At 41.5% G+C, this 26,716-nt stretch overlaps 1 protein-coding gene across 2 annotated transcripts; it reads left to right on the top strand.

The window, feature by feature from the left end:
- Positions 1-26,716, top strand: LOC311149224 (patatin-like phospholipase domain-containing protein 2). Of its 2 annotated transcripts, XM_084186311.1 has the most exons (9): positions 1-435; positions 2,701-2,933; positions 4,615-4,680; positions 4,991-5,200; positions 5,394-5,454; positions 15,383-15,619; positions 21,284-21,410; positions 24,711-24,818; positions 25,171-26,716. In XM_084186311.1, the coding sequence occupies exons 1-9, from the start codon at positions 252-254 to the stop codon at positions 25,247-25,249; spliced, it is 1,305 nt and encodes a 434-aa protein (XP_084042437.1). In that variant the 5' UTR covers positions 1-251; the 3' UTR covers positions 25,250-26,716. The 2 variants fall into 2 exon arrangements, 1 of the variants encoding a protein (XP_084042437.1); XR_014615012.1 differs by lacking the exon at positions 21,284-21,410.

The following is a 26,716-nucleotide window of genomic DNA, read 5'->3' as shown; positions in this document are numbered from 1 at the left end:
TACGCAAACTCCATACCGAAGCCCTAGTTTTTACCGCTGACCTTTTACCACTGTTTTTACCTTGGGATTTTGTAGAATTATAGAATTAATAACTTTTATATATATACTTTTTATTTGGCGAATGCTTTTTAAATATGATCCATGTTGTTGGTTCTTTGGTTGGAGAGACAGATTGTGTGGGTCCTTTCGTGCTACATAACACCCATACGTAACAGTCTACATAACAGTAAATTGATGCCAAGTGAACAGTTATGGAGCGTGGAACTGGATGGAATATTTCTTTTGCAGGTTGTGGCTTCACGAGCATTTATTATGTCGGCGCATTCAGCTGTATCCTTGAGCAGGCGCCACACCTCGTTCAAGGCGCATCCAAAATCTCTGGTGCGTCTTCGGGTTCAGTTATCGCTGCGGTCCTCACCATTGGAATACCTTTAGGTACGTATGCTATGAGTGACTATGTGTAGGCTACATTGCTGAGGCGGAAAGTGTCAATGTCTATTATCACTGTAAAAATTAATATATAAAGTGCATTCGGAAAATATTCAGACAACTTTACGTTTTCCACAAGGCTGTTATGTTACAGCCTTATTCTAAACTGGATTAAATAAATAAAAATCCTCATCAATCTATACATAATACCCCATAATGACAAATCGAAAACAGGTTTTTAGATTTTTTTGCAAATTTATAAAACAGTAAAAACAGAAATACCTTATTTACATAAATATTCAGACCCTTTTGCTATGAGACTCAAAATTGAGCTCAGGTGCATCCTGTTTCCATTGATCATCCTTGAGATGTTTCTACAACTTGATTGGGGTCCACCTGTGGTAAATTCAATTGATTGGACATATAAGGTCCCACAGTTGACAGTGCATGTCAGAGCAAAAACCAAGTAATGAGGTCGAAGGAATTTTCCGTAGAGCTCCCTAGACAGGATTGTGTCGAGGCACAGATCTGGGGAAGGGTACAAAAAAAATTATGCAGCATTGAAGGTCCCCAAGAACACAGTGGCATCCATCATTCTTACATGGAAGAAGTTTGGAACCACCAAGACTCTTCCTAGAGCTGGCCACCCGGCCAAACTGAGCCATCGGGGGAGAAAGGCCTTGGTCAGGGATGTGACCAAGAACCCGATGGTCACTCTGACAGAGCTCCAGAGTTCCTCTGTGGAGATGAGAGAACCTTCCAGAAGGACAACCATCTCTGCAGCACTCCACCAATTAGGCCTTTATGGTAGAGTGGCCAGACGGAAGCCACTCCTCAGTAAAAGCCACATGACAGCTCGCTTGGAGTTTGCCAAAAGCCACCTAAAGGATTCTTAGACCATAAGAAACAAGAATCTCTGGTCTGATGAAACCAAGATTGAACTCTTTGGCCTGAATGCCAAGCATCACGTCTGGAGGAAACATGGCACCATCCCTACGGTGAAGCATGGTGGTGGCAGCATCATGCTGTGGGGATGTTTTTCAGCAGCAGGGACTGGGAGACTAGTCAGGATCGAGGGAAAGATGAACGGCACAAAGTACAGAGAGGTCCTCCAGAGCGCTCAGAACCTCAGACTGGGGCAAATGTTAACCTTCCAACAGGACAACGACCCTAAGCACACAGCCAACACAACGCAGGAGTGGCTTCGGGACAAGTCTCTGAATGTCCTTGAGTGGCCCAGCCAGAGCCCGGACTTGAACCCGATCAAACATCTCTGGAGAGACCTGAAAATAGCTGTGTAGCGACGCTCCCCATCCAACCTGACAGAGCTTGAGAGGATCTGTAGAGAAGAATGGGAGAAACTCCCCAAATACAGGTGTGCCAAGCTTGTAGCATCATACCCAGGAAGACTTGAGGCTGTAATCGCTGCCAAAGGCACTTCAACAAAGTACTGAGTAAAGGGTCTAAATACTTACTTTTTAAAACCTGTTTTTGCTTTGTCATGGGGTATTGTGTGTAGATTGATGAGGGATTTTTTTTAAATTTAATCTATTTTAGAATAAGGCTGTAACGTAACAATGTGGAAAAAGTCAGGGGGTCTGAATACTTTCTGAATACACTGTGAAACATATTTGATGTCATCAATTGATGTTGCCTTAACCTTAGCCTACAGGTAAGTTAAAGGTTGTCCAAATAGCTTACAAATTAGATTTCTCCATTATTGTTAAAGGGGCAATCTGCGATTGGTGAATAAATATTTGGACTTTTAAATGAATGATAAACCCATTGATTCTTAAAGAATATAACTGATAAATGCCTCATGAGCTTAGTTAAACTCTCATACCCCATCATAACCCAGAATATAAGCTTGTTTAATTTCATTTTTTGTAAACAATGTAATTGTAAACAAATGTATATCCTCAAAACATGGTTAAACTGTAATTTGATCTCTTGGATGGTCAGTCCTTTTTGTATAAAATATCTTAAAGGTCAACTCCACCACTTTTCAACCTAATTTTCATTATCTCCAGCACAATACAATACCAGTGATAATGAATATGGATGCTGGCTCTGTCAAATAATTTGAAAGTGGTTACATTTCTCCAGCCCCATCCCTCAGCTGTTTACCTAAGATGTTGTTGTTTTATTGTTTGCATTGCAGGTCACCATTTAACCTATTGTGAGACTATTGTATCTCCTCTTAAACCTGTTTAAATAAGCATATGACGTTGTGTAGGAGACAATTAAGCAATAGTGTTGGTCCCTTTACAGAGCGGTACTGTAAGAATTTGATGTCGATGGCCAGAGAGGCCAGGAAGCGTAAACTGGGCCCCCTGCACCCGTCTTTTAACCTGCTGAAGATGGTCCGTGACTCCATGGAGCATGACCTTCCAGCCGATGCCCACCTCCGTGCCTCAGGAAGACTCTGTGTGTCCCTCACCAGAGTGTCCGACGGAAAGAATGTTCTGGTGTCAGAGTTTGACAGTAAAGAGGAACTCATCCAGGTATTCTAATAAGAATATAATATTACTTTTAATATAGCCTATGGGACATGGGATATTCCCTACTGCTCATGAAATATAGATAGATTTAAACGTGCATTTTTAAATTCTACAGGATGGCCATCATGTGGTAACTCACCATGGTTTATGAATAGGTAGTTCAAACGATAAAAAAATGATTGTGTTTATCCCAGGATTTGCTGTGATTAATCGCAAATTAATTGATCACAAATTCAGAATTTGCTCAAATTGAGCTGTAATTTAAAGGGCAATTCTGCCACTTTTCAACATCATATTCATTATCACTGGTATTGTATTGTGCTGGAGATAATGAAAATGAGGTTGAAAAGTGGTGGAGTTGACCTTTTTAAGATATTTTATTCAAAAAGCATTAAGAATATTGTCGTCCTTGATTTTGTCCAAAGTAACGTTAGCAAAATCCAGCCTGGTCTCATAGTAAAAGTAAATCCAGGACACTGAAATGAGTACGATACACTATATATACAAAAGTATGTGGACACCCCTTCAAATTAGTGGATTCGACTATTTCAGCCACACCCGTTGCTGACAGGTGTATAAAATCGAGCACACAGCCATGCAATCTCCATAGACAAACATTGGCAGTAGAATGGCCCGTACTGAAGAGCTTAGTGACTTTCCATGTGGCACCGTCGTAGGATGCCACCTTTCCAACAAGTCAGTTCGTCAAATTTCTGTCCTGCTAGAGCTGCCAATGTCAACTGTAAGTGCTGTTATTGTGAAGTGGAAACATCTAGGAGCAACAATGGCTCAGCCGCAAAGTGGTAGGCCACACAAGCTCACAGAACGGGTCCGATGAGTGCTGAAGCACGTAATGCATAGAAATTGTCTGTCCTCGGTTGTCAGGAAATGGGTTTCCATGGCCGAGCAGCTTCACACAAGCCTAAGATCACCATATGCAATGCCAAGCGTCGGCTGGAGTGGTGTAAAGCTCGCCGCCATTGGACTCTGGAGTAGTGGAAACACGTTCTCTGGAGTGATGAATCACGCTTCACCATCTGGTAGTCTGACGGATGAATCTGGGTTTGGCGGATGCCAGGAGAACGCTACCTGCCCCAATGCAGAGTGCCAACTAAAGTTTGGTGGAGGAGGAATAATGGTCTGGGGCTGTTTTCCATGGTTCGGGCTAGGCCCCTTAGTTCCAGTGAAGGGAAATCTTAATACTACAACATACAATGACATTCTAGACGTTTCTGTGCTTCCAACTTTGTGGCAACAGTTTGGGGAAGGCCCTTTCCTGTTTCAGCATGATAATGCCCCCGTGCACAAAGCAAGGTCCATACAGAAATGGTTTGTTGAGATCGGTGTGGACGAACTTGACTGGCCTGCACAGAGCCCTGACCTCAACCCCATCGAACACCTTTGGGATGAATTGGAATGCCGACTGCGAGCCAGGCCTAATCACCCGACCTCATTAATGCTCTTGTGGCTGAATGGAAGCAAGTCCACGCAGCGATGTTCCAACATCTAGTGGAAAGCCTTCCCAGAAGAGTGGAGGCTGTTATAGCAGCAAAGGGGGGACCAACTCCATATTAGTGGCCATGATTTTGGAATGAGATGTTCGACGAGCACATGTCCACATACTTTTGGCCATGTAGTGTATATATCCTGATTTAAGTTAATTTTGACATTGTCTAATTTTTAGGTTCTCCTATGTAGCTGTTTTTACCCCTTTTACTGTGGCGTGATCCCACCTTCTTACCATGGAGTGGTGAGTAAGCCTAAAGATGTTTGCCTCAGTGGTGGACCTCTACAATTTTTTTTGCAGTCTTCTCAGTGGTGTGGGTTGAAATCCCACCGCTGCCACCATGTTTAAATATGCTTTGTGTTATATATTGTCAGTCACAGTAGGCTTACATAGAGTGAATATATGTATGTTTGCTGTGTAACATTGTTATGTGTAACATCAATATTGCTACAGCATCCACAGTCATTTCAACTTGCTTGTATTTCCCGTTTGATTTACCTGATCAGCATTTAGTTTTCAATAGCCCTGCTTATGGGAATTTGTCTCCATTCAGCGCTACGTGGATGGTGCCTTGAGTAACAACATGCCCCATTTTGATCTGAAGAACACCATCATAGTTTGCCCGTTCTCTGGTGAGAGCGACGTCTGTCCCAGGGAAAGTACACTCAACTTCCATGAGTATCACCAGAATAACGCCAGTATCCAGTTTAATACTAACAACTTGCACCGGGTGATCATGTCTTTTTTACCACCAGAGCCTGAGGTGAGTCATTAGCACAACTCAGTCTGATGTCATGAACAGGTTTGGGGTCACCATAGATCAGTTTCCATAGAACAGTTTCCATAGAACAGTTTCCATAGGGCAGAGGTTGGATGTTTGTTTTGTACTACACTATATCCTGAATATGTGGCTTGTTTTGTCCAACACAAATCACCAAGTAATTCATGTGTTACAGGTAATGGCAGAGATGTGCCAGAATGGATACATGGATGCACTAAGATTCTTACGAGAGAACAGTGAGTTCTTCTCCTCTGCTTGCTATTTACATTTCACACTTTAAAAAAAAAGCCCATTGAAAATAAACGTCTCCATTTATTGGTGTGACGCAGAGGTGTGGACTCGAGTCACATGACATGGACTCGCGTCTGACTCAAGTCACTCAACTTGATATAAAATAACTTGAGACTTGACTTCGACTTGATAGCCTCAAGACTCGGGACTCGACTTAGACTTGAGACTTATGACTTTAAATTATCTGGCCAGGTTTTGTAACGTTTTGTCACTCATTTTGTGGCACAGAGTCTCCGTGGATTACTCTCCACGCAGCCAGAGACAGTATTGCACTTGCAAAAAAAACAGATTGGCTAGTGAAACGCACACTCTGTCCTCTGATTGGACCAGCAAGCTGTCAATCAACACACGTCGGGTTAGCTACAGTGGCGCAGTGAGAAAGTTATGTAACACTATATTGGATCACTGCAATATGGTATCCTACCGCACGGCTGGATACATTCCGAGTAAGAATTTCAGATTAGTCCCGCGTACCGGGTAGTGCTGCGGCTGACTTCCTTAAATAGCTGCCGCCGCACTACACCCATCTCTTCCTTTTCTCTGATCATTCCAGCTTGGTAAAATCCTCTATGTTAGAGTGTAAATGTGTAGAAGTATACATTTTTACATTTTAGTCATTTAGCAGACGCTCTTATCCAGAGTGACTTACAGTAGTGAGTGCATACATTTTCATACTCCATTTATTAATCATTGACCTCATATCAGTCTCATTCTGAACGCCGCAGACTTCTTGAATCTGCACAAACCCGAGTCTAACTGATCATTCCGTACCACAAATTGATATGATTATTTATTTACTACCAAACTAAATGATAACACAGGATACACACACACACGGTATAGGTTATTGATTAGAAACTTAATACGATGACGACAGGTCCCTAGCGGACTAACGCAATATGACACTTGTTAGAACAGATGGAGAGTTAAAGAAAGAGAGAAAGGAAGAGAAGCAACACTTGGATACATTTGGGAACTACTCTCACAGTAATCCTAATACCTTGCCCCGAACTGCCAGCCCTTTTGGATAAGAAGTAATGCATGTATTTACATGTTGAAGGTCTTCGTCGTGTATCTCTGTTGGACCCAGGCCTTCGTGGAAAGGGTTCGATTGGGCCTTCTCCTTCTGATGGGCCTTCTCCTTCATTCTCAGATGTAAGGCTATCTGTCAGCCATTTGCCAAACTGATCTGGCACCTTTGATCCTCACCAAGGAGAGAGTCATGACAACCCCCACGTATATATCGAGATAAGCTATAAACAAATAAGCAAGAAATAAACTATAAACGTGTGTGTGTGAGTTAGAATACCCTGCCCCAAGCAGTTCACACTCCAAGTCTCCTCCTTCACATAGTGTATGAGACTAAGGCTGATACCTCCCGAGTGGCGCAGTGGTCTAAGGCACTACATCGCAGTGCTAGCTGTGCCACTAGAGATCCTGGTTTGAATCCAGGCTCTGTCGTAGCCTGGGAAATAATGTATGCACTCACTAACTGTAAGTCGCTCTGGATAAGAGCGTCTGCTAAATGACTAAAATGTAAATGTAATACTGTAGGGCCATAGTAATCTTTACTATTATACAGTATTGCGCAGTGTTTACTGTAGACATACAGTAGTATATTACACTGGCTTAATTCTTTTTCCACAAGGAAAAGCTACAGCCATTCATGTCTCCTCTCCTTCATTCAGGTAGTGTATGAGACTAAGGCTGATACTGTAGTTCCCATTCTATTCTATCATGCAGTATTGCACAGAGTATACCCCTCAAACTCAACTCTGGGCCTCGAAGACAGATCCACTGCATTTTTTCATTGTTCCCCTCTAATCAGGGATTTAGACCTGGTATATACTATAGACACAGTAATATTACACTGTTGGCTTCATTCTCCAGTATTGGGCTGAGTTTATGCTAGCCCCACCATAGTGAGATTATACTGTTGGCTTTATTTACATTTACATTTACGTCATTTAGCAGACGCTCTTATCCAGAGCGACTTACAGTTAGTGAATACATATATTTGTAATTTTTTTCATACTGGTCCCCCGTGGTAATCGAACCCACAACCCTGGCGTTGCAAACGCCATGCTCTATCAACTGAGCTACATCCCTGCCGGCCATTCCCTCCCCTACCCTGGACAACGCTAGGCCAATTGTGCGCTGCCCATGAGTCTCCCGGTCGCGGCCGGCTGCGACAGAGCCTGGATTCGAACCAGGATCTCTAGTGGCACAGCTAGCACTGCAATGCAGTGCCTTAGACCACTGCGCCACTCAGGAGACTTTATTCTCCGGTATTGGGCTGAGTTTATGCTAGCCCCACCATAGTGAGATTACACTGTTGGCTTCATTCTCTGGTGTTGGGCTGAGTTTATGCTAGCCCCACCATAGTGAGATTACACTGTTGGCTTCATTCTCTGGTGTTGGGCTGAGTTTATGCTAGCCCCACCATAGTGGGATTACACTGTTGTTTTTTCACAGTTGCTGGGTTGCGATAGTTTTCTGTTACACTATTTTACAGTACAGACAGTAACTATAATAGTTTCCCATGGAAACCCATCTCAGCTCTATTACACTGAGGGTTTCAGTGTATAGCTGGGTTAATTATAGTTCTGTTGCTCTACGTTACAGGACAGACAGTAACTATCCCTTCATTGGAAACTGACAGCTCTATTACACTACTGGGTATACTATAGTGTTCCTGTTGCACTACTTACAGTAGGCTACATACAGTAACTATGCTAGTTTCCAGTGACTATCCTAGTTTCCCCATGGAAACTCACTTTTCAGCTATTACACTGATCTGCATTCATGATAGTTTTCTATTGTACTTACAGTTAAGACAGTAACTATTCTAGCTTCCCCTGGAAACTCACATTATAACTATATTGCACTGCTGTTTTCACACAGTGTGTAGCTGGGTTTACGATAGTTTTCCGTTGTACTACTTTACTGTCAACCTACATCCTAACCTCTCATTCTGGCCAAGGGTTCTGTCTGACAGACACGTTAACCGGACATTAAAGTTGTCCGCATACACCCCTCTCGCTGTTGCGGGTGAACTAGGGGCTTCCCCCAGTGTGTTTTTCCCGGCTAGGGCAATGGACACTTACTTTTCACAGACGCAGGCAATACGAAAGCACTATCAGTTTTCGTTTACTATGGTGAGAGAGTTCTGGGCCAGTGCCTGTCCGACCGGACTCTCACATTGCATTGTGGACACTGTTACTGCAGCCAGACTTTTCCTGTGGTGCCACATTCTACTGGAGGAGTAACTGCCTTACCTGGACGATTGGATAGTCTGCCCCATCCAGGGAACAGGCCACAACGGACATGAGGACCCTCTTGAACCACATTCGAGTTCTGGACCTCACCTTAAACGAGGAGAAGAGTCACCTGACCCCCTCACAGAAGGTGATCTACCTCGGGATGTCCATAGACTCGACTTTCATGAGGGTACGTCTCCCTCAGGTGAGAGTAACCACCTCCTTTTTCCTCCAAACATAACGATGGTCATTATGGCCAAACAGTTCTATTTTTGTTTCATCAGACCAGAGGACATTTCAAGTATGATCTTTGTCCACCTGTGCAGTTGCAAACCGTAGTCTGGCTTTTTTATGGAGGTTTTGGAGCAGTGGCTTCTTCCTTGCTGAGTGGCCTTTCAGGTTATGTCGATATAGGACTTGTTTTACTGTGGATATTGATACTTTTGTACCTGTTTCCTCCAGCATCTTCACAGGGTCCTTTGCTGTTGTTCTGGGATTGATTTGCACTTTTCGCACCAAAGTACGTTCATCTCTCATGACGGCTGCGCGGTCCCATGGTGTTTATACTTGCGTACTATTGTTTGTACAGATGAACGTGGTACCTTCAGGCGTTTGGAAATTGCTCCCAAGGATGAACCAGACTTGTGGAGGTCTACAATTTTCTTTCTGAGGTCTCGGCTGATTTCTTTTGATTTTCCCATGATGTCAAGCAAAGAGGCACTGAGTTTGAAGGTAGGCCTTGAAATACATCCACAGGTACACCTCCAATTCACTCAAATGATATCAATTAGCCTATCAGAAGCTTCTAAAGCCAAGACATCATTTTCTGGAATTTTCCAAGCTGCTTAAAGGCACAGTCAACTTAGTGTATGTAAACTTCTGACCCACTGGAATTGTGATACAGTGAATTATAAGTGAAATAATCTGTCTGTAAACAATTGTTGGCAAAATTACTTGTGTCATGCACAAAGTAGATGTCCTAACTGACTTGCCAAAACTATAGTTTGTTAACAAGACATTTTTGGAGTGGTTCAAAAATGAGTTTTAATGACTCCAACCTAAGTGTATTTAAACTTCCGACTTCAACTGTGTACCACACCTCCTAGGGCCTTATTGTTTAATCATAGCAGTCAAAACAAGTTAAATCGACATCCACTGATGGAAAATGATGAGTTTAATAAGGGCGATTTATCTTTTCTCTTGCGACATATTCTTAAACTTGCAAGAATTATTATTTTGATGGAAAACCCAATTTTGCTTCTTAGCCTAAGTTGTTAAAAATGACTTAGATATTCCTTCTTAATTCGTTCTATAATGTCATGGAAAAAAGTTTTCATGGATAAATGTGGCAACTCATCTCTTGCTGCGCCCAAAAACAATTGGGGCTAGTTTTCAGGGGTCATTGGGCTAGAAATGTTTGCTAGACATGGCAACACTGCAGCTATTAGAAGAACCAAATGCAGCTCACCAGCTACTGCTGTGAACACAAATCTCTGTTTTTGGACATTATTCCTTTCTGACCTATTTATTCATCACTGTGCGTGAAAACCAGAACTGTAAGTACGGTATTTGTTTCCCCCCTGTTTTACTGAAGAAGTTGTCAATATTTTAAGAATATTTTCGTCATTATTACAGCATTATGTATCGGTTTTTTATGCTAGCTATCTAACATTGTTAGCTACATTTCCACCTGTCATTGTTAGTTTGTTAGTCTGATGTTGCTAGCTGCTAGTATTTTTGTTTGTCGTTGGATTATTATAACAGATGAGAGCTGTATATCTTGTTTTGTTATTGCTAAATGAATGTGCCATATCTTAGTATTGATGCCATTGTATTCATGTTTATTAATATTTTCAGACCACATCTTGTATGGATAAATGGACAGTTAATTGGATAATCACAGCTGAGTGACATGGCACAGAATTGCAAACATTGTTAATCTCCAATCAACATTAAAGAACCCTAAACTGAGGAACGTCTCTCTCACCATCTCTAATAGGAGTTCAATCTCCATAACTTCACCTACTCAATCAGCGTATAAATTCCAGAGGCATTGCCCTCTAAGGCTGTCTGGTAGCCTCAATAAATAAACACATATTTCGTGACCTTGGGACTATAAGGTTCTATCTGCGCGAAGCATAGATCTTAGATATTGAGCGTCACAGTTTTCACATCCCAGATCTCAGAACTGTTTTGTTTGTGAAATCTTCTTTCATAACCAATTAAGGTCCTCACCTTAAAGATACCTAAAGTAGGTTACAGAGTATCAATATTCTGAGACATTTTTTTAGGGGGGTGCAATCGCAGATAGAACCTCATGGCTCTGAATTGTCAATCTGGGTTCAGCCATAAGGTTCTATCTGATACTTCTGAATTAGACATGTTTCTTTTTTGAGAAAACTGTAGCTATTTTAATACATACATGATAGAATAACACTATTTTACCAAGATAGAGTCAGAACACATCATCAAATACGTTAAGAAATGTATTATGATAATCAAATTCATTACTGTCATCACTGAACAACGATGTAAGATTTCTGACAGTGTTGTTTTTTTTTGCTTGGGTGCCATTATTGCTGGCTAGACTAGCCTAGACCATGCTTAGAGGGAGATGGCAAAGACCTGTTCTGAGTGAAGATAGCAGACTGAAGATGGCGGTGCAGAATGCCTCGCGAATGCCTCATGAAAAAGCTTAGAAATTAATGTCCCTAAAACTGACCAAATAATAGTACTTTTACACTGATCTGCTTACTCGTGGGCAACAACATCCAAACTGGATAATAACTCAAAACAACTTGTAAGGCTAGAGAATGTTATAGACAAACAGTACCAACGCAGTAAAAAAAAAAAAACATGTTGGAGAGTAAACATGGAAAGAATGGAGAACCAAACTCTAAAAGAAACTAAGAGACCCTTCTACTGACACGGATTACCTATTTTCACCACCCTGTATGGTAGGCATGCTTAAATTAGCCCGTAAAGATATACATGAGATGAAAGCAAGCCTTGAAATGAGTGATGAGGACACTGGAAAAATAAACTAAAAAGCTGAAGGGTACAGTCAGCATAATCGAAGCTGACATTAATTAACTGAAAAGAGAAAACAAGTTGTTAAGAGATATACAGACTAGATCAATGCGTGAAAATCTGGTGCTTAAAGAGGATGAAGGTGAAGATCCAGAGGTGAAAGAATTCATGGTTAAAGAAGCTACAGGCGACACTGTCGACCAAATTAAACACGAACGCGTACATCGTTTTGGACAGAGGGGACAGAGATACGAGCGCCCAATCGTTGCCAAATTTGAATCCTTTAAAGATGATAAAATAGTTGTTAAAAGCCTGGCCAAAATACTTTAAAATAGTAATGAACGATCAGTTCCCAAAGCAAGACGCAGAACAACGCAAAGTACTGTATCCACTCTTCAAAGTCAGTAGACTAAAAGGGAGACTTGTAGCTCTCGTAGTCGACAAACTATACATTGATAACCAACGGTTTCGAGACACGAAGACCACTCCATGGCTATTCTAAATTAAATGGAACATCCAACACTATTAATGGTATGGATAAAATAAAATAAACGGAAATAGTCAAATACAACAATGAATAAAGAAACTATAAATACACTATTCTATTCAAGTTAGGGAATGTTGTAAAATATGAAATCGAAAATGATTGATTGGAAAATGATTGGAAAATGAAATAATCTCCAAAATATAGCTATTTTTAAAACAAGCAATAGAAAGCTGGTTGCAATTTCAGTTTACTCCACCGGAAAAGACAGAAGAAATATTAGAACGTTTAAAAACTGTATAATCTTTGTAAATTATATAATAAATAGGACTGGTGGAGTTATGTCACACAAGCAGTAAACAAAAAAATATGGAAATGTCTTCTCTATCCAAAATGACAACCAATTGATTGCAGCATTACAGCAAATATGGAGGAGGCAAGTGGAAAGGGGAGAAGGTAAGGAACTTGTCTGTCGGTTCTGCATTAAAGACACAATTGGCTAAAGAACATAGTGATAAATAAAAAAGTATACCAGTTTCATTTAAGGGCCAAAAAATTGACAGCTGTACCATACAGGTTGCAAAATATTTGGGAGGAGATTTCTGATGTACCGATTCCATGGCACATGGTTTATGAACTGATACACAAAACGACGCCAGATTCAAAACGTAGAGTTTTTCCATTTAAATTATTATGCAAAATTCTTGCAACCAATAGAATGTTATATATACAGTGGGGAGAACAAGTATTTGATACACTGCCGATTTTGCAGGTTTTCCTACTTACAAAACATGTAGAGGTCTGTAATTTATATAATAGGTACACTTCAACTGTGAGAGACGGAATCTAAAACAAAAATCCAGAAAATCACATTGTATGATTTTTAAGTAATTAATTTGCATTTTATTGCATGACATAAGTATTTGATCACCTACCAACCAGTAAGAATTCCGGCTCTCACAGACCTGTTAGTTTTTCTTTAAGAAGCCCTCCTGTTCTCCACTCATTACCTGTATTAACTGCACCTGTTTGAACTCGTTACCTGTATAAAAGACACCTGTCCACACACTCAATCAAACAGACTCCAACCTCTCCACAATGGCCAAGACCAGAGAGCTGTGTAAGGACATCAGGGATAAAATTGTAGACCTGCACAAGGCTGGGATGGGCTACAGGACAATAGGCAAGCAGCTTGGTGAGAAGGCAACAGCTGTTGGCGCAATTATTAGAAAATGGAAGAAGTTCAAGATGACGGTCAATCACCCTCGGTCTGGGGCTCCATGCAAGATCTCACCTCGTGGGGCATCAATGATCATGAGGAAGGTGAGGGATCAGCCCAGAACTACACGGCACCGTGAAGCATGGAGGTGGAAACATCATTCTTTGGGGATGCTTTTCTGCAAAGGGGACAGGACGACTGCACCGTATTGAGGGGAGGATGGATGGGGCCATGTATCGCGAGATCTTGGCCAACAACCTCCTTCCCCCAGTAAGAGCATTGAAGATGGGTCGTGGCTGGGTCTTCCAGCATGACAACGACCCGAAACACACAGCCAGGGCAACTAAGGAGTGGCTCCGTAAGAAGCATCTCAAGGTCCTGGAGTGGCCTAGCCAGTCTCCAGACCTGAACCCAATAGAACATATTTGGAGGGAGCTGAAAGTCCGTATTGCCCAGCAACAGCCCCGAAACCTGAAGGATCTGGAGAAGGTCTGTATGGAGGAGTGGGCCAAAATCCCTGCTGCAGTGTGTGCAAACCTGGTCAAGACCTACAGGAAACGTATGATCTCTGTAATTGCAAACAAAGGTTTCTGTACCAAATATTAAGTTCTGCTTTTCTGATGTATCAAATACTTATGTCATGCAATAAAATGCTAATCATACAATGTGATTTTCTGGATTTTTGTTTTAGATTCCGTCTCTCACAGTTGAAGTGTACCTATGATAAAAATTACAGACCTCTACATGCTTTGTAAGTAGGAAAACCTGCAAAATCGGCAGTGTATCAAATACTTGTTCTCCCCACTGTATATATATGGGGGATACAACCATCCCAGCTCTGCAGATTTTGCTGCGAAGATACAGAATCATTAGATCACTTGTTTTTGTACTGCCCATATGTAGCTTGTATTCGGTCGCAGGTTCAGGAATGGCTGAAAAAATTCAACCTTTACTTGGAGCTAACTCTGCAAATAGCACTGCTGGGTGATTTGATTAGTTATAGTCAATCAATCAATAATGTAATTAATTTTTTTTTTTAATAATAAAAAATTAGCAAAGGTGTTTATCTTTCATTTACAATCTGTAGAAACTATGAGAAGAGAAAGGTTGATAACTTTTGTGAAACATCACAGCACAGTAGAAATATATATGGCAGCTAGAAATCAAAACTGGATAGTCTTCAGAGATAGATGGGAGGGGCTGAGGGTAGCTGAAGGCGGGGACTAAAAACAAACAAAAGATAACTAATGTAAAATGTAGTGTCTGTGAAATGTATGTAGTATGTACATTTATAAGCTGGAAGTGGAAGCCTAAGTATTGTTGTCCATTAGTTTAGGAGGGGTGGTAGGGTTAGGGGAAAATAATAAAGAAGGAAAATATATATTTAAAAATAAAAAATAATTTAAAAATACATGTTCTGATAGGTCCGTCTGTATTTGTTCAGGCTTGTGATTGGATTGCAGATAGAACCTTACAGCACCAAGTTCAAATGGGTTGATGCAGATATAACTTTCTAGTTTTTCACTGAAAATTTACTTTTTCAAAGATCTAACTTCACAGACATATAAGGAACCATCTAAAGATCTATTATGTGACAGACTCATTTTTGACAGAAATGTCAGATAGAACCTTATGGTCCCAAGGTCTCGATTTGTAGTTGAACAAGTCATTTCATGTATAGATTTTTTTTTACTTGACTTGAAAAAACTTGAGATTCAACTTCACTTGCTCTTAGAATGCACGACTTGGACTTGACTCAAGACTCGACCCGTTCTACTTGAGACTCGACTTGAGACCCAGACCTTGCGACTTGAGACTTGCTTGTGACTCGAATAATAGTGACTTGGTCCCACCTCTGGTGTGATGTATGTTTTTTACAGACCTCCTCCGATCTGAGAGCCCCCCTGCCGGTGTGATGATTGAAACAGACTGTCCCGCAGCCTCTTGCTATGAGATGGTGAATGAAACAGCCTCTTGCTGTGAGAGAACAGAAGCCACTGCTGAAGAGACTGAGTCCACTAAGACCCTGCTACGTTGGAGGCTCAACCACCCGCGCAAACACCACTGGTGGCTGGATGTACACAGCATTGAAAACCTACCAGTCTCCATTAAAAAAGGTAACCAAATCTTACAAACTTTTGTGAAGCAGATTGTGAAAGATCCAGCTGTTTAACATTTGTTGATATCAATACAGGACTCTGATTTGAATCTATTTTGGGAAAACATTGTAGCCTTCTGTTTTCATGTTATATATATATAGTGGGGAGAACAAGTATTTGATACACTGCCGATTTTGCAGGTTTTCCTACTTACAAAGCATGTAGAGGTCTGTAATTTTTTATCATAGGTTAACTTCAACTGTGAGAGACGGAATCTAAAACAAAAATCCAGAAATTCACATTGTATGATTTTTCAGTAATTAATTTGCATTTTATTGCATGAAATAAGTATTTGATCACCTACCAACCAGTAAGAATTCCGGCTCTCACATACCTGTTAGTGTTTCTTTAAGAAGCCCTCCTGTTCTCCACTCATTACCTGTATTATCTGCACCTGTTTGAACTCAACCTGTATAAAAGTCACCTGCCCACACACTCAATCACACAGACTCCAACCTCTCCACAATGGCCAAGACCAGAGCCTTAATCATGAAGTTTCTTCAAGTGCAGTCGCAAAAACCATCAAGCGCTATGATGAAACTGGCTCTCATGAGGACCGCCACAGGAATGGAAGACCCAGAGTTACCTCTGCTGCAGAGGATAAGTTCATTGGAGTTACCAGCCTCAGAAATTGCAGCCCAAATAAATTCTTCACAGAGTTCAAGTAACAGACACATCTCAACATCAACTGTTCAGAGGAGACTGCGTGAATCAGGCCTTCATGGTCGAATTGCTGCAAAGAAACTGCTACTATAGGACACCAATAAGAATAAGATACTTTCTTGGGCCAAGACACACGAGCAATGGACATTAGACAGGTGGAAATGTGTCCTTTGGTCTGGAGTCCAAATTTGAGATTTTTGGTTCTAACTGCCTTGTCTTTGTGAGACGTGGTGTGGGTGAACGGATGATCTCCGCATGTGTATTTCCCACCGAAAAGCATGGAGGAGGAGGTGTTATGGTGTGGGGGTGCTTTGCTGGTGACACTCTCAGTGATTTTATTTCGAATTCAAGGCACACTTAACCAGCATGGCTACCACAGCATTCTGCAGCGATACGCCATCCCATCTGGTTTGCGCTTAGTGGGACTATCATTTGTTTTGCAACAGGACAATGAACGAACACACCTCCAGGCTGTGTAAGGGCTATTTTACCAAGAAGGAGAGTGATGGAGTGCTGCAACAGATGACCTGGCCTCCACAATCACCCGACCTCAACCCAATTGAGAGAGTTTGGGATGAGTCGGACCGCAGAGTGAAGGAAAAGCAGCCAACAAGTGCTCAGTATGTGGGAACTCCTTCAAGACTGTTGGAAAAGCATTCCAGGTGAAGCTGGTTTTATATTTATTTTTATTTCACCTTTATTTAACCAGGTAAGCCAGTTGAGAACAAGTTCTCATTTACAACTGCGACCTGGCCAAGATAAAGCAAAGCAGTGCGATAAAAACAACAACAACACAGAGTTACATATGAGATAAACAAAACGTACTGTCAATAACACAATAGAAAATCTATATACAGTGTTTGCAAATGTAATTGGTTATGGAGGTAAGGCAATAAATAGGCCATAGTGCAAAATAATTACAATTTAGTATTAACACTGGAATGATAGATGTGCAGAAGATGATGTGCAAATAGAGATACTGGGGTGTAAATGAGCAAAATAAAAAACAATATGGGGATGAGGTAGTTGGGTGGGTGTCACGGATTCTGCCGTGGCTGCCCCTCCTCCTTGCTCGGGCAGGCTTTGGCGTTCGTCGTCACCGGAATACTAGCTACTGCCGATCTATGTTCTATGTTTCTATGTTCTACCTGTTGTTGTCTGATTGTCACACACCTGTTTCCCATCATGTAATTACTCCTTCCCTATTTAACCTGGTGGCTCCCATTGTGTTTTGTGTGTGTTTGTTATTTCGTTTTGTGTGTCGTTTGGTAAGCGGGTTTGCTCCTCCCTGTGTGGAGGTATTTTGTATTTGTTTCTTTACTTATCAGTAAAGTATGTTTTCATTGAGTTCTGTGTCCTGCGCCTGACTTCGACCCACCGCATTACACTGACACTCGTGACAGTGGGCTAATTACAGATGGGCTGTGTACAGGTGCAGTGATCGGTAAGCTGCTCTGACAACTGATGCTTAAAGTTAGTGAGGGAGATAAGATTCTCCAGCTTCAGAGATTTTTGCAGTTCGTTCCAGTCATTGGCAGCAGAGAACTGGAAGGAATGGCGGCCAAAGGATGAAAATGTATGCACTCACTAACTGTAAGTCGCTCTGGATAAGAGTGTCTGCTAAATGACAAAAAAAAAGAAGAAAAAAAAGGTGTTGGCTTTGGGGATGGCCAGTGAGATATACCTGCTGGAGCGCATACTACGGGTGGGTGTTGCTATGGTGACCAATGAGCTAAGATAAGGCGGGGATTTGCCTAGCAGTGATTAATAGATGACCTGGAGCCAGTGGGTTCGGCGACGAATATGTAGTGAGGGCCAGCCAACGAGAGCATACAGGTCACAATGGTGGGTAGTATATGGGGCTTTGGTGACAAAACGGATGGCACTGTGATAGACTACATACAATTTGCTGAGTAGAGTGTTGGAGGCTATTTTGTAAATGACATCGCCGAAGTCAAGGATCAGTAGGATAGTCAGTTTTACGAGGGCATGTTTGGCAGCATGAGTGTAGGAGGCTTTGTTGCGAAATAGGAAGCCGATTCTAGATTTAACTTTGGATTGGAGATGCTTAATGTGAGTCTGGAAGGAGAGTTTACGGTCTAACCAGACACCTAGGTATTTGTAGTTGTCTACATAATTCTAAGTCAGACCCGCCGAGAGTAGTGATTCTAGTCGGGCGGGCGGGTGCAAGCAGTGTTCGATTGAAGAGCATGCATTTAGTTTTACTAGCGTTTAAGAGCAGTTGGAGGCTACGGAAGGAGTGCTGTATGGCATTGAAGCTCATTTGGAGGTTTGTTAACACAGTGTCCAATGAAGGGCCAGATGTATACAAATGGTGTCGTCTGCGTAGAGGTGGATCTGAGAGTCACCAGCAGCAAGAGCGACATCATTGATATACACAGAGAATAGAGTCGGCCCGAGAATTGAACCCTGTGGCACCCCCATAGAGACTGCCAGAGGTCCAGACAACAGGCCCTCCGATTTGACACATTGAAGTCTATCTGAGAAGTAGTTGGTGAACCAGGCGAGGCAGTCATTTGAGAAACCAAGGCTATTTAGTCTGCCAATAAGAATGCGGTGATTGACGGAGTCGAAAGCCTTGGCCAGGTCGATGAAGACGGCTGCACAGTACTGTCTTTTATCGATTGCGGTTATAATATCGTTTAGGACCTTGAGCGTGACTGAGGTGCACCCATGACCAGCTCGGAAACCAGATTGCATAGCGGAGAAGGTATGGTGGGATTCGAAATGGTCGGTGATCTGTTTGTTAACTTGGCTTTCAAATACTTTCGAAAGGCAGGGCAGGATGGATACAGGTCTGTAACAGTTTGGATCTAGAGTGTCACCCCCTTTGAAGAGGGGGATGACCGTGGCAGCTTTCCAATCTCTGGGGATCTCAGACGATACGAAAGAGAGGTTGAACAGGCTAGTAATAGGGGTTGCGACAATTTCGGCGGCTAATTTTAGAAAGAAAAGGTCCAGATTGTCTAGCCCAGCTGATTTGTAGGGGTCCAGATTTTGCAGCTCTTTCAGAACATCAGCTACAGTGGGGAAAAAATGTATTTAGTCAGCCACCAATTGTGCAAGTTCTCCCACTTAAAAAGATGAGAGAGGCCTGTAATTTTCATCATAGGTACACGTCAACTATGACAGACAAATTGAGAAAAAAAATCCAGAAAATCACATTGTAGGATTTTTAATGAATTTATTTGCAAATTATGGTGGAAAATAAGTATTTGGTCACCTACAAACAAGCAAGATTTCTGGCTCTCACAGACCTGTAACTTCTTCTTTAAGAGGCTCCTCTGTCCTCCACTCGTTACCTGTATTAATGGCACCTGTTTGAACTTGTTATCAGTATAAAAGACACCTGTCCACAACCTCAAACAGTCACACTCTAAACTCCACTATGGCCAATACCAAAGAGCTGTCAAAGGACACCAGAAACAAAATTGTAGACCTGCACCAGGCTGGGAAGACTGAATCTGCAATAGGTAAGCAGCTTGGTTTGAAGAAATCAACTGTGGGAGCAATTATTAGGAAATGGAAGACATACAAGACCACTGATAATCTCCCTCGATCTGGGGCTCCACGCAAGATCTCACCCCGTGGGGTCAAAATGATCACAAGAACGGTGCGCAAAAATCCCAGAACCACACGGGGGGACCTAGTGAATGACCTGCAGAGAGCTGGGACCAAAGTAACAAAGCCTACCATCAGTAACACACTACGCCGCCAGGGACTCAAATCCTGCAGTGCCAGATGTGTCCCCCTGCTTAAGCCAGTACATGTCCAGGCCCGTCTGAAGTTTGCTAGAGTGCATTTGGATGATCCAGAAGAGGATTGGGAGAATGTCATATGGTCAGATGAAACCAAAATAGAACTTTTTGGTAAAAACTCAACTCGTCGTGTTTGGAGGACAAAGAATGCTGAGTTGCATCCAAAGAACACCATACCTACTGTGAAGCATGGGGGTGGAAACATCATGCTTTGGGGCTGTTTTTCTGCAAAGGGACCAGGATGACTGATCCGTGTAAAGGAAATAATAAATGGGGCCACGTATCGTGAGATTTTGAGTGAAAACCTCCTTCCATCAGCAAGGGCATTGAAGATGAAACGTGGCTGGGTCTTTCAGCATGACAATGATCCCAAACACACCGCCCGGGCAACGAAGGAGTGGCTTCGTAAGAAGCATTTCAAGGTCCTGGAGTGGCCTAGCCAGTCTCCAGATCTCAACCCCATAGAAAATCTTTGGAGGGAGTTGAAAGTCTGTGTTGCCCAGCGACAGCCCCAAAACATCACTGCTCTAGAGGAGATCTGCATGGAGGAATGGGCCAAAATACCAGCAACAGTGTGTGAAAACCTTGTGAAGACTTACAGAAAACGTTTGACCTGTGTCATTGCCAACAAAGGGTATATAACAAAGTATTGAGAAACTTTTGTTATTGACCAAATACTTATTTTCCACCATAATTTGCAAATAAATTCATTAAAAATCCTACAATGTGATTTTCCTGATTTTTTTTTTTCTCATTTTGTCTGTCATAGTTGGCCTCTCTCATCTTTTTAAGTGGGAGAACTTGCACAATTGGTGGCTGACTAAATACTTTTTTCCCCCACTGTATCTGAATTTGTGTGAAGGAGAAGCGGGGGGGGGGCATGGGCAAGTTGCAGCAGAGGGTGAAGAGCTGGTGGCCGGGGTAGGGATAGCCAGGTGGAAAGCATGGCCAGCCGTAGCAAAATGCTTGTTGAAATTATATTTTTCTTTCATTGAAGGTTACCAATATCTCTCCCTCTTTCTCGCTCTCGCTCTTCACTCTCTCTCTCACTCTCTCTCTCTCGCTCTCTCACTCTGTCTTCCTCTGTAATTTCACTTCCTGAATTGAAAAGGAATTTACCCCGACACTTGTCTGGTATCCATAGTAATGCCTTTCGTGTGTGTGTGTGTCTGTGTGGTAGTGTTGTGTGAGGCGTGCAGGGAGAGACATGCAGGCAGTCTGTTTTCCCAGGTGACTGAGCTGCTTCCAGTACGTGTGGCCTCCTACATGTTCCTCCCAGTGGAGGTAGCATTCTCCATTGCTAAGAGGTGAGTGACATACAGTTAGGAGTTTGAGTTAGGAAGTATACTGTATATATACAGTGGGGAAAAAAAGTATTTAGTCAGCCACCAATTGTGCAAGTTCTCCCACTTAAAAAGATGAGAGATGCCTGTAATTTTCATCATAGGTACACGTCAACTATGACAGACAAATTGAGGGAAAAAAATCCAGAAAATCACATCGTAGGATTTTTAATGAATTTATTTGCAAATTATGGTGGAAAATAAGTATTTGGTCACCTACAAACAAGCAAGATTTCTGGCTCTCACAGACCTGTAACTTCTTCTTTAAGAGGCTCCTCTGTCCTCCACTCGTTACCTGTATTAATGGCACCTGTTTGAACTTGTTATCAGTATAAAAGACACCTGTCCACAACCTCAAACAGTCACACTCCAAACTCCACTATGGCCAAGACCAAAGAGCTGTCAAAGGACACCAGAAACAAAATTGTAGACCTGCACCAGGCTGGGAAGACTGAATCTGCAATAGGTAAGCAGCTTGGTTTGAAGAAATCAACTGTGGGAGCAATTATTAGGAAATGGAAGACATACAAGACCACTGATAATCTCCCTCAATCTGGGGCTCCACGCAAGATCTCACCCCGTGGGGTCAAAATGATCACAAGAAATGTGAGCAAAAATCCCAGAACCACACGGGGGGACCTAGTGAATGACCTGCAGAGAGCTGGGACCAAAGTAACAAAGCCTACCATCAGTAACACACTACGCCGCCAGGGACTCAAATCCTGCAGTGCCAGACGTGTCCCCCTGCTTAAGCCAGTACATGTCCAGGCCCGTCTGAAGTTTGCTAGAGTGCATTTGGATGATCCAGAAGAGGATTGGGAGAATGTCATATGGTCAGATGAAACCAAAATAGAACTTTTTGGTAAAAACTCAACTCGTCGTGTTTGGAGGACAAAGAATGCTGAGTTGCATCCAAAGAACACCATACCTACTGTGAAGCATGGGGGTGGAAACATCATGCTTTGGGGCTGTTTCTCTGCAAAGGGACCAGGATGACTGATCCGTGTAAAGGAAAGAATGAATGGGGCCATGTATTGTGAGATTTTGAGTGAAAACCTCCTTCCATCAGCAAGGGCATTGAAGATGAAACGTGGCTGGGTCTTTCAGCATGACAATGATCCCAAACACACCGCCCGGGCAACGAAGGAGTGGCTTCGTAAGAAGCATTTCAAGGTCCTGGAGTGGCCTAGCCAGTCTCCAGATCTCAACCCCATAGAAAATCTTTGGAGGGAGTTGAAAGTCTGTGTTGCCCAGCGACAGCCCCAAAACATCACTGCTCTAGAGGAGATCTGCATGGAGGAATGGGCCAAAATACCAGCAACAGTGTGTGAAAACCTTGTGAAGACTTACAGAAAACGTTTGACCTGTGTCATTGCCAACAAAGGGTATATAACAAAGTATTGAGAAACTTTTGTTATTGACCAAATACTTAAATCCTACAATGTGATTTTCTGGAATTTTTTTCTCAATTTGTCTGTCATAGTTGATGTGTACCTATGATGAAAATTACAGGCCTCTCTCATCTTTTTAAGTGGGAGAACTTGCACAATTGGTGGCTGACTAAATACTTTTTTCCCCACTGTATATTATCACCAATATATCGTCCATGTAAAAACCCTGTCTGATTAGGATGAATAATATCCGACAATGCCTTTTTAATTCTATGTGCTATGCATTTTGCTCAAATTTTTCCATCACAACACTAAAGTGTAAGGGGCCTCCCAATATCTTTACGGACTCAATCTTTATATTTACTACCTGGGTCCTGTTTCAGTAATAATGAAATCAGACCTTCTTGTTGAGTATCTGATCATCTACCATTTTTATAGGAGTGGTTAAAACATGCTAATAACGGTCCTCTGAGTACATCAAAAAAGGTTTGATATAGGTCAACTGGTATGCCATCCAGCCCTTGAGTTTTCCCAGACTTAAAGGCTTTAATTGCATCAAGAAGTTCCTCCTCTGTATTTGGACCTTAATTAGTCTTTCTCTACAGCTGTTAATTTTACTTTAATATATTAATATATGTTTTACTATTTTGTTAATTAGTCCACTGTGGATATTGTCCAAAATATTGTGCATGTCAGCCGTAAAGTTTGCACGTTCGCGTTTTTCGTTATGAATCTTGTTCTGGAGGCAGCTCTGCAGAGTGGTCACTTGCTGGCACAGCCACAAAGTCATAACATCGGATTTTTAAACCTAACCTTCACCTTAACCACACTGCTAACCCTAATGCCTAACCCTAACCTTAAATTAAGCCCATGAATTTTTACATTATAGCCAATTTTGACTTTGCAGCTAGCCCATCTAGCAGAAATCGCTCAGTTCTGCCTCCAGGACAAGACTCACCCCAATAAATGTCAACCTTCGTAAAGTTTCAAGATGGAGCACTTTAGGTAAAAATAAAAAAGTGTGATGATGCTCAGTTTTGCGTCGTGTATATGAAGCATTTTTCAAAGTGATCTTTAAAATAATAAAAATTTAAGAAAATTGCATGATGGAAATTATACCCAAAATGTATTTTGTTACTGTATGATCCTCTGAGGATTCCGTAGTTCATGTCACATTGAGAGGACTGTAGCAAAATAAAGCAGATTTAATAAACTAACATGGTCAGGCATCACTCGTTACAATATGTGGTCAGAGTATCATTATTCCTTATTTGAAGCATGTTACCTGGTCACCAGCCAAGAGTAAGGCCCCTTTCTTTTTACCATTAGTCATTATGACTGCAGGTAAAAGCCATGTGGCGGAGCCCTTGCGCTCACCCGTCCAATCATGTGTCATCGGTGATTACTTCAAGGAAGGAAGAATATGAATGGGCCTAAGGCTTGATTTATTTATAGCATTTTTTATTGTTTTGTACTCAATGATGCTATAGCTAAACATCAATGATTCTAATGCTAAGCTATAACTAAACATCAATGATTATAATGCTAAGCTATAGCTAAACATCCGTGATGCTAATGCTAAACTATAGCTAAAGATCAATGATGCTAATGCTAAGCTATAGCTAAACATCAACGATGCTATGTTAAACTATAGCTAAACATCAATGATGCTAATGCTAAACTATAGCTAATCATCAATGATGCTAATGCTAAACTACAGCTAAACATCAATGATGCTAATGCTAAGCTATAGCTAAACATCAATTATGCTAATGCTAAGCTATAGCTAAACAAACCCTTGTGTTGTGATACTGTACTTCAGGTTCATTATCAGGGCGTGTTGGTTTAACACTACAGTAATACTGTACCTCAGGTTCATGGATTGGATCCCAGAGGTGCCATCTGACATACGCTGGCTGTATGGTTTAGCAGCTGACATGTCCAGGCAGGCATGGAATGGGGGAGCTCAAGAAATCAACAGGTGTGTTTCCCCAAATGATATATGTTGTTTTAATAGGCTACATGCCTTTTGTTCTTCAATTAAGAATTGAATCAGTCAAGTAAGACTATGTCATATACAAAAACATGTCATTCCTTTTCAATGATTTGATTCTTATAACACAAGCAAAGTACCTTGTTTTCTGAGAAAACACAACAACAACGGAATGTTTCTATCTGTTTGTGTAATTAGTTGACTCCTGTATCTGCGATTCGTAACAGTGCAGACAGAGTACTGTATATGGTCAATTGAAAAGTTACTGTGGTAAATGTTCAGTCAATGCAAATGTCTGGTATCTACTCAGTGTGTGTGTGTGTATGTGTGTCTTCTACAGTGAGCCAACAGAAGTCCTCAAAATGCCACGGTTAAAGAAGTGTCAACAAAACAAAACATCAACGCACCAAGAACCTTAAGAGGAATCACTTCGAGTAAAACCGTGCAACAATACCGATCTGTTAAACTGCACACCCATGGAGGACGTTTGTTTTGATCAATCTACATAACACTGAAAAGACAACAGAATTTTCTTACAATTATTTTATTAACAAGCATGTGAAAAATGGAGGGACAATTCTAGGTAGTAATGCTCTTTGTAAATGTATTTACCATAAGTAAACATAATATTGCTGATCAGCACAAGAACACAATGAAAGAGCTGATCTCCTCTCTGAGCCAAGGCGGGGAGACATTCCATTAAGCCTTATAACGCGATTGACATTTAAAGATCATTTCTGATGTGCAGCGTTTACCGTGAATGTGGTCTCCCTAAAAGCGGTATCATTGCCTTTAAAAGATGCATACCAGAAAAGTTTCTTCCTTCTAGGGAGTTCTTTCATAGTTACCACTGTGCGTCTGCTTTTGCTTCCTCTTCTGGGTTGAGGTTACTTGTAGGTTACTTGTAGGTTACCTGTAGTTTACTGTAGTTTACCTTTAGGTTACTGTAGCTTACCTGTAGGTTACCTGTAGGTTACGTGTAGTTTACTGTAGGTTACCTTTAGGTTACTGTAGTTTACCTGTAAGTTACCGTAGTTTACCTGTAGGTTACCTGTAGTTTACTGTAGGTTACCTGTAGTTTACCTATATTTTACTCTAGTTTACCTGTAGGTTACCGTAGTTTACCTGTAGGTTACCTGTAGGTTACTGTAGGTTACCTGTAGTTTACCTGTATTTTACTCTAGTTTACCTGTAGGTTACCGTAGTTTACCTGTAGTTGACCTGTAGGTTGCCTGTAGGTTACTGTAGTTTACCTGTAGGTTACTGTAAAGCACTTTGCGACAGTTACCTTTTGTATCCTCTTCTGGGTCTAGGTTACCTGTAGGTTACTGTAAACAGATCACAGCAAATCTGTTTACGCGACCATTAAACTTTGATTTGAGCATATCTGTAGTTTTATTTTAACATTCTTTTTAGTTTAGTTGTATAATGTGTACATTACACACAAGCAAACAAACTACACTGAAGAAATTAAACAAGTAAATTAAACGTGTAAAGTGTTGGTCCCATGAGCTTAAATATAAAATCCCAGACATTTTCCAAACGCACAGAAAGCTTATTTCTCTCAAATGTTGTGCACAAATGTCTTTATATCCCTGTTAGTGACCTGACCGGTATGGCAAATCAAGAAGCTGATTAAACAGCATGATCATTACACAGTTGCACCTTGTGCAGTTTTGTCACACAACACAATGCCACAGATGTCTCAAGTTTTGTGGGAGTGTGCAATTGGCATGCTGACTGCAGGAATGTCCACTTGTATAAAAGGCAGAGATTGTTTTAAGACACTTTGTAGAACTTATGAGGAGCCATTCAAATCCTGTGTGACTCTGTATTAACTTCTACCTGCAATTGCATAACTAAATATATTTTATATATACTCTGAA

This window comes from Coregonus lavaretus (genome assembly GCF_964263955.1).
Source record: "Coregonus lavaretus genome assembly, chromosome: 21".
Taxonomy (NCBI): domain Eukaryota; kingdom Metazoa; phylum Chordata; class Actinopteri; order Salmoniformes; family Salmonidae; genus Coregonus; species Coregonus lavaretus.
Note: the sequence above shows the minus strand (reverse complement) of the source record. Positions and strands in the feature narration are given on the sequence as shown.